The sequence below is a fragment of the Triticum aestivum genome, chromosome 3A (genome assembly GCF_018294505.1).
Source record: "Triticum aestivum cultivar Chinese Spring chromosome 3A, IWGSC CS RefSeq v2.1, whole genome shotgun sequence".
Lineage (NCBI taxonomy): Eukaryota > Viridiplantae > Streptophyta > Magnoliopsida > Poales > Poaceae > Triticum > Triticum aestivum.
Window position 1 is genome coordinate 33,903,265 of NC_057800.1, and position 8,456 is coordinate 33,911,720.

An 8,456-nucleotide genomic window follows, 5' to 3' on the forward strand; every position below is an offset into this window, starting at 1 on the left:
ACCCGATGGGTGCCCTGATGGGTCGGGTTGCCTGTCGGGTTCGGGCATGGGTCTGACTTGAGGCCCATGGGTAGGGTCGTGGGTATGCTCATGTACCCATTAGCTATTCGGGCATGGATTTGAGAGAGCTCGACCTGGTCAAACCCGACCCGGGCACCTTGACTGGCCGTGGTCCTCATACCCCTCCGCCGTTCCCAGTCCCTTCCGCCATAGGTAGCCTCCCTCCTCTGCCTCTCTATGTATTTCCTTTTAATTTCTAAGGTTTATATGTTCTAGGGCAGCAAAGATTTTTCTTTAGTATGTTTTTACCAATATTGGATGATAATGGGTCCAATTCTTATTAGATGACATGGCATTGTTTAGTCCAATTCTTATTTAGTTTTATTTAGGGCAATTTTTTCTATAGTATTTTTTCCTATATTTAATGCTATTATATTTAAGATTATTTGGTTATTTTGCTATATTTAGAATTATTACGACTATATTTAGGTTTTTTAGGCTAGATTATTTTATACATTGAATATATAATGATACACAAAAGAAGAAATGTTGCTATTGATCCAGGAAACACATTACTAAGAAACCACATTTGTTTAAGGCTAAACAATAACTACTAATAGTTAATTGATATAGCTAATTACCTAAACTAGAAGAAATATTATTGCCACCAATGCGGGTACTATTTGGACATGTGTATGTGTATGAACATGTTGAACTTGAGTTGAGATGTGTATATGATGCCCAAGATGGCCACATATGTCTTTTTCTATTGTGGGGAAACTCCGAGTGGCCTATGTTTTGCCGGAATGTTGATTCATTTCCATTCTGGCAATTTCAGGCGCTCAATATGTCCTGTTTTTAGCAATGGCCATGCTGAAATTTCTCGTGAATTTTTACATGACTTGTGCTAGAACGTAGGAGATATTGAGTGCCCTAGATTTGCCGGAAAGAGAATTAATCGACATTGCAGGGCTCCATACATGGCGGTCAAAAAATCAGTGAGGGAGAGTGTCCATATATGAGAGAAGAAGAATACGACTGTTGTCGTGGGGGGTCCCTCTTCCTCTCCGTTCTCGTGATAGACATTTTGGTAATGCACATGAAGGAAAATAAGAGCGACCATCATCGACGGTCGAAAAACGGTGAGGGACTGTCCACCGTATATGAGAGAGGAAGAATCCCGACTCCTGTCGTGGGGGTCACTTCTTCTTCATTCGAAGGTGCTAGATATTTTGGTGAATGCACTTTCGAATGATAGGAGGAGCTACCATGGTCGAATATATCAGAGAGGGAATACCCACCATGGTATCTATAGGTATTGCCATAGATTTGTAATCTTTGAATTTTGAAACACGGAAAATGTCTAGCGATGATAGGATCCCCGAGTGCGAATACGGCTTCGATGACCGTAGTATGTGCGATATGGAGCCTGACCTGCAAAATGGTAGGTTCTTCACCGTCAAGCTGGAAGAGACCTTCGATGTTTGTACGGTACGCAATGACGACAAATATTTCATCGTAACTAATCATGACTTGTGTTTCTTTACTTCAACGTGTAACTAATTCGATGTTTTTTCGATACGGAAAGAACTTCTCATGTTACACGAAGCCAATTAGAACTAATCGTCCTACGGTAAGCCAATTAAAAATAATCGACCTATTGTAAGCTAATTAATTCCAGTCGGTCAATAGTTAGACGACAGGAGTGGGCAGGAGCCCAATCGGCCTGCCGTTAGCCGACAGGGTACTAATTGGCCTACTCTTGGCCGACTAGAGATGGCCGACTATGTATTTTTTTTTAAAAAAATTGGCGTAATATTCTGAAAATTAATTAAAGACATATATTATTTTTAAAAATTAGCCGGAGAACGCTCCTCATGGCAGCACATGGGGGGAGGGTGTAGCAGCACCTGGGGCTGTAGCAATTTCAGAGGTACAGGTAGACAGAGAGGAGGGGAGGGCCAAGCTGGAGAACGCCCCTCATAGTAGCACTTGGGGTAGCCATGGAGCTGTGCTCTAGCTGGGAAAGAAAAGAGGGAGGAAGAGTGAGGGATGGAGCTACAGAGAAAAGATAAGAGAAAAATGCGTCGTACAATATGTGGGTCAGAAAAATGTAGGAGTGCGTAGTCTTCCTGGTCAATCGATCCAGTAGGATCGCGTGGCCCGTGCGTCCGGCGCGCTTGGTGAAAACGTTTCCACATTACAGTTTGTCTAATTCACATCTAGATATTTTTTAAGGATATCACATCTAAACTCCCACAAGTATATAATGCAGCAACAAGAAACAAAAAAACTAAGACAAAAAAATAGACCACAAGCAGAGTGGACATCAATTTAGATGTGACATAATTATGTCACATCTAGATGTGTCCTAGACAGAACCTTTCCATTATATATGAAGCTATAAAGAATGTTTTGGCTGACTTATCTACAATACATCCGTGACGTGCTGTTTGGTTTGTTTGACACGTAAAACCCGGTATACTCTCCCCTCCCCTAGGCATAAGTCAATCGCGCCATCATCGATCGATCAAATTCCTCGGATTAAAATCTCGTTGGACCATTGCGACGAGTTCCATTTTGCGTCATCGACGACGCACGTACACACGTCGCCTAAGCTTATCCGGCCTGCCCGATTTGAATATGTTAGAGGCGCGAGATATATATCCAGTCAGCCAAGATCTGCCTCGTCATAAAAGCTTTTTTTTGCGGAAATGCCTCGTCATCATAAAAGCTAGCTACAAGCCCGGGCGAACTTAGTGAGGTCGAAACAGTTACTTTCCATCCATCCACCATGATTTCATGGGCGTCGTCTCTGCCTCAGAAACTCGCCGTGGCGGCCGTTCTTCTTGTCCTGTCCGTGGCCATCGCGGCGTCGCCTGCGCCTGCGCCGGCGAACCAGAGTAGCTGCTACAAGCATCTATTCAGCTTCGGTGACTCTCTGATCGACACAGGCAACTACATCGTGCACTTCTCCGCGGCACCGGGTCCAGTCGTGGAGTTGCCATACGGCCAGACCTTCTTCGGCCGGCCCACCGGCCGCTGGTCCGACGGCCGCCTCATCGTGGACTTCATCGGTAAGTGTGTTTTGGCGACGACGACGATGATGTGTACACCAGGCGTGCTTAATCACTGCCCGTCTTAGTACTTACTATGAATATATGCATGATGCATGATACGGCGTACCTGCAGTGGAGAGGCTGGGTTTCCCGTACTGGCCAGCGTATCTGCAGGCGACGGCCGGGAAGTCGCTGGCAGAGGAGTTCCGGTACGGCGTGAATTTCGCTGTGGCCTCGGCCACGGCGTTGAGCCAGGATTTCTTCAGGAAGAAGCACCTCCGTGTTGACCTGATGCCCCCCTACTCCCTTGGCGTCCAGATCGGGTTGTTCAAGAAAGTTCTCGCCGTGCTCGGCTCCACGGACCAAGGTGATGTGTAGGACAAAAATTAATGCATGCATGGCGCCATGGCTGCGCAACGCACTGACCATGCATATTACGGCCATGCAGAGAGGAAGGCGGCAATGGCGAGCTCGCTGTTCCTGGTGGGGGAGATTGGCGCCAACGACTACATCCAACCCTTATTCCAGAACAAGACGCTTGAATGGGTCAGGCCCCTCGTACCCCGGATCATCAGGTCCATCGCTCTGTCCATCGAGGCTCTAATCGAGCTGGGTGCCAAGACCATGTACGTGCCAGGCATCTTCCCCATGGGGTGCACCCCGCTGTTCCTCGGCATCTTCCCCGGCGACGATCGCGACCCCGCCACAGGCTGCCTCCGGTGGCTCAATGACCTCACCCTCGTCCACAACCACATGTTGAAATCCCAGCTCAACGAGCTCCGCAGCAACCATCCGGGCGTTTCCATCACTTACGTCGACTACTATGAGGAGATTCTCAGCCTCGTCACCAAGCCGGTGGAGAATGGGTTCACTGCGGAGACGGTGCTGGATGCGTGCTACCCGGTCTTCGTTCCTGGGAGGGAGGTGGTGCGGTGCCCGGACCCGTCGAGGTACGTGTCATGGGATGGTGTACACTTGACGGAGGCAGCATACAAGATCATGGCCCACGGGATGCTTGACGGCCCGTTTGCCATGCCGCCCATCATGTCCACGTGCAACCGCAACTGCTAGACTTGCGTGCCTAAGAGAGATGCTACACCTATGAATGATTTACTATGGAATTGGTTTTACATGGTGAGCTGGCGGTTTTTGGTGGTGACATGTGAGGTGGTGGTTGATACGCCTTTGTCTTAATCCAATCTTGATACTTAGTGATGACAATAAAAATACATGTAAAATGAGTTATGTCTTACTAGTCTTCTTTTTGCGGGGTTCTTAATTACTTGTCTTATCTCCTATAATTAATTATATATGACTAAATATATGGTGAGAGAAATTGTGCTAAAGATCAACTCTTAATTCAGAGAAGGCAAGCCTAGATTATCTCTTCTTCATATCAACATTTACTCTATGTTAAAGATAGCATCATTATCCCTGACTATGGATAGGTTGGTCTCCAAGAACCAATCTGACTTTATTAAAGGCAGATATATCCTGGAGAGTGTGGTAACAACCTATGAAGTTATCTACTCCATAGCTAGGTCTAACAACAAAGGGGTAGTTTTGAAACTTGACTATGAGAAAGCACTTGACAGAGTAGACCTGGACTTCCTCCACAACTTGCTTAAGATTAGAGGGTTTAATGATAAGTGGGTGCATTGGATAGACCTGATTCACTCACAAAAGATCTATGGGTGTCAAAATTAACAATATAGAGAGTCATTTATTCCTTATTAGCAAATAGGATGCTTGTGAAAGCTACTAATAGGCATCCCATCAAAGGTCAAGGATCTGAGCTTTGTGCTGGAGCTATCGTCTGTTGGGGAACGTAGTAATTTCAAAAAAATTCCTACGCACACGCAAGATCATGGTGATGCATAGCAATGAGAGGGGAGAGTGTTGTCTACGTACCCTCATAGACCGGAAGAGGAAGCGTTAGCACAACGCGGTTGATGTAGTCGTACGTCTTCACGGCCCGACCGATCAAGCACCGAAACTACGACACCTCCGAGTTCTAGCACACGTTCATCTTGATGACGATCCCCGGACTCCGATCCAGCAAAGTGTCGGGGATGAGTTCCGTCAGCACGACGGCGTGGTGACGATCTTGATGTTTTACCGTACAATATTATCGAGGACTATGGTGGAGGGGGGCACCGCACACGGCTAAGAGATCAATGATCAACTGTTGTGTCCATGGGGTGCCCTCTGCCCCCGTATATAAAGGAGTGGAGGAGGGGGCCGGCCAAGGAGGGTGGCGCGCCCTAGGGGGGAGTCCAACTCCCACCGGGAGTAGGACTCCCCTTTTTCCTATTAGGAGTGGGAGAGGGAAGGAAGAGGAAGGAGGGAGGAAGGAAAGGGGGGGCGGCCCCCCTCCCAATTCGGATTGGGCTTGGGGGGGCGCCCTCTCCCTTGCTCCTTTCCCCTCCTTTCCACTAAGGCCCAATAAGGCCCATATACCTCCCGGGGTGTTCCGATAACCTCCCGGTGATCCGGTATTGTCCCAATCTCACCCGAAACCTTTCCGGTGTCCAAATATAGTCGTCCAATATATCGATCTTTATGTCTCGACTATTTCGAGACTCCTCGTCAAGTCCGTTATCACATCCGGGACTCTGAACAACCTTCGATACATCAAAATTTTAAACTCATAATGAAACTGTCATCGTAACGTTAAGCGTGCGGACCCTACGGGTTCGAGAACAATGTAGACATGACCGAGACACGTCTCCGGTCAATAACCAATAGCGGAACCTGGATGCTCATATTGGCTCCTAGATATTCTACGAAGATCTTTATCGGTCAGACCGCATAACAACATACGTTTGTTCCCTTTGTCATTGGTATGTTACTTGCCCGAGATTCGATCGTCGGTATCTCAATACCTTGTTCAATCTCATTACCGGCAAGTCTCTTTACTCGTTCTGTAATACATCATCTTGCAACTAACTTATTACTTGCATTGCTTGCAAGGCTTAAGTGATGTGCGTTACCGAGAGGGCCCAGAGATACCTCTCTGACAATCGGAGTGACAAATCCTAATCTCGAAATACACCAACCCAACATGTACCTTTGGAGACACCTGTAGAGCACCTTTATAATCACCCAGTTATGTTGTGACGTTTGGTAGCACACAAAGTGTTCCTCCGGTAAACGGGAGTTGCATAATCTCATAGTCATAGGAACATGTATAAGTCATGAAGAAAGCAATAGCAACATAGTAAACGATCGGGTGCTAAGCTAATGGAATGGGTCATGTCAATCACATCATTCTCCAAATGATGTGATCCCGTTAATCAAATTTCAACTCATGTCTATGGTTAGGAAACATAACCATTCTCGATTAACGAGCTAGTCAAGTAGAGGCATACTAGTGACACTTTGTTTGTCTATGTATTCACACAAGTATTACATTTCCGATTAATACAATTCTAGCATGAATGATAAACATTTATCATGATATAAGGAAATAAATAATAACTTTATTATTGCCTCTAGGGCATATTTCCTTTAGTCTCCCACTTGCACTAGAGTCAATAATCTAGATTACATAGTAATGATTCTAACACCCATGGAGCCTTGGTGTTGATCATGTTTTGCTCGTGGAAGAGGCTTAGTCAATGGGTCTATGTCTCCCACCTGTACTAGATCCCGGATGGAATTGAAGCGTCTCTTGACGTGCTTGGTTCTCTTGTGAAATCTGGATTCCTTTACCAAGGCAATTGCACCAGTATTGTTACAAAAGATTTTCATTGGACCCGAGGCACTAGGTATGACACCTAGATCGGATATGAACTCCTTCATCCAGACTCCTTCGTTTGCTGGCTCCGAAGCAGCTATGTACTCCGCTTCACATGTAGATCCTGCCACGACACTTTGTTTAGAACTTCACCAACTGACAACTCCACCGTTTAATGTAAATACGTATCCAGTTTGCGATTTAGAATCATCCGGATCAATGTCAAAGCTTGCATCAACGTAACCATTTACGATGAGCTCTTTGTCACCTCCATATACGAGAAACATATCCTTAGTCCTTTTCAGGTATTTCAGGATGTTCTTGACCGCTGTCCAGTGATCCACTCATGGATTACTTTGGTACCTCCCTGCTAGACTTATAGCAAGGCACACATCAGGTCTGGTATACATCATTGCATACATGATAGAGCCTATGGCTGAAGCATAGGGAACATCTTTCATTTTCTCTCTATCTTCTGCAGTGGTCGGGCATTGAGTCTTACTCAACTTCACACCTTGTAACACAGGCAAGAATCCTTTCTTTGCTTGATCCATTTTGAACTTCTTCAAAACTTTGTCAAGGTATGTGCTTTGTGAAAGTCCAATTAAGCATTTTGATCTATCTCAGTAGATCTTAATGCCCAATATGTAAGCAGCTTCACCGAGGTCTTTCATTGAAAAACTCTTATTCAAGTATCCCTTTATGCTATCGAGAAATTCTATATCATTTCCGATTAGCAATATGTCATCCACATATAATATCAGAAATGCTACAGAGCTCCCACTCACTTTCTTGTAAATACAGGCTTGTCCAAAAGTCTGTATAAAACCAAATGCTTTGATCACACTATCAAAGCGTTTATTCCAACTCCGAGATGCTTGCACGAGTCCATAAATGGATCGCTGGAGCTAGCACACTTTGTTAGCTCCCTTTGGATCGACAAAACCTTCCGGCTGCATCATATACAACTCTTCTTCCAGAAATCCATTCAGTAATGCAGTTTTGACATCCATCTGCCAAATTTCATAATCATAAAATGCGGCAATTGCTAACATGATTCAGACAGACTTAAGTATCGCCAGGGGTGAGAAGGTCTCATCGTAGTCAATCCCTTGAACTTGTCAAAAACCTTTTGCGACAAGTCGAGCTTTGTAGACAGTAACATTACCGTCAGCGTCAGTCTTCTTCTTGAAGATCCATTTATTCTCAATTGCTTGCCGGTCATTGGGCAAGTCAACCAAAGTCCACAATTTGTTCTCATACATGGATCCCATCTCAAATTTCATGGCTTCAAGCCATTTTGTGGAATCTGGGCTCACCATCGCTTCTTCGTAGTTCGTAGGTTCATCATGATCTAGTAGCATGACTTCCAGAACAAGATTACCGTACCACTCTGGTGCAGATCTTACTCTGGTTGATCTACGAGGTTCAGCAGTATCTTGTTCTGAAGTTTCATGATCATCATCATTAGCTTCCTCACTAATTGGTGTAGGTGTCACAGAAACCGGTTTCTGTGATGTACTACTTTCCAATAAGGGAGCAGGTACAGTTACCTCATCAAGTTCTGCTTTCCTCCCACTCACTTCTTTCGAGAGAAACTCCTTCTCTAGAAAGGATCCATTCTTAGCAACAAATGTCTTGCCTTCGGATCTGTGATA

The 8,456-nt window shown here is 45.4% G+C and overlaps 1 protein-coding gene across 1 annotated transcript; it reads left to right on the plus strand.

The window, feature by feature from the left end:
* The first annotated feature begins 2,717 nt into the window (after positions 1-2,717).
* On the plus strand, positions 2,718-4,337 carry LOC123057737 (sinapine esterase). Its single transcript, XM_044480647.1, has 3 exons — positions 2,718-3,077; positions 3,193-3,426; positions 3,508-4,337. The coding sequence occupies exons 1-3, from the start codon at positions 2,795-2,797 to the stop codon at positions 4,128-4,130; spliced, it is 1,140 nt and encodes a 379-aa protein (XP_044336582.1). The 5' UTR covers positions 2,718-2,794; the 3' UTR covers positions 4,131-4,337.
* Positions 4,338-8,456: the final 4,119 nt, after the last annotated feature.

What these genes read in the sequence shown, in the direction of transcription:
- LOC123057737 (XM_044480647.1), top strand. Translation starts at nt 2,795, where the DNA reads ATGATTTCATGGGCGTCGTCTCTGCCTCAGAAACTCGCCGTGGCGGCC. An exon ending in CCTCATCGTGGACTTCATCG is followed by an intron (nt 3,078 to 3,192) that starts GTAAGTGTGTTT and finishes GCGTACCTGCAG; the next exon opens with TGGAGAGGCTGGGTTTCCCG. An exon ending in GCTCGGCTCCACGGACCAAG is followed by an intron (nt 3,427 to 3,507) that starts GTGATGTGTAGG and finishes ACGGCCATGCAG; the next exon opens with AGAGGAAGGCGGCAATGGCG.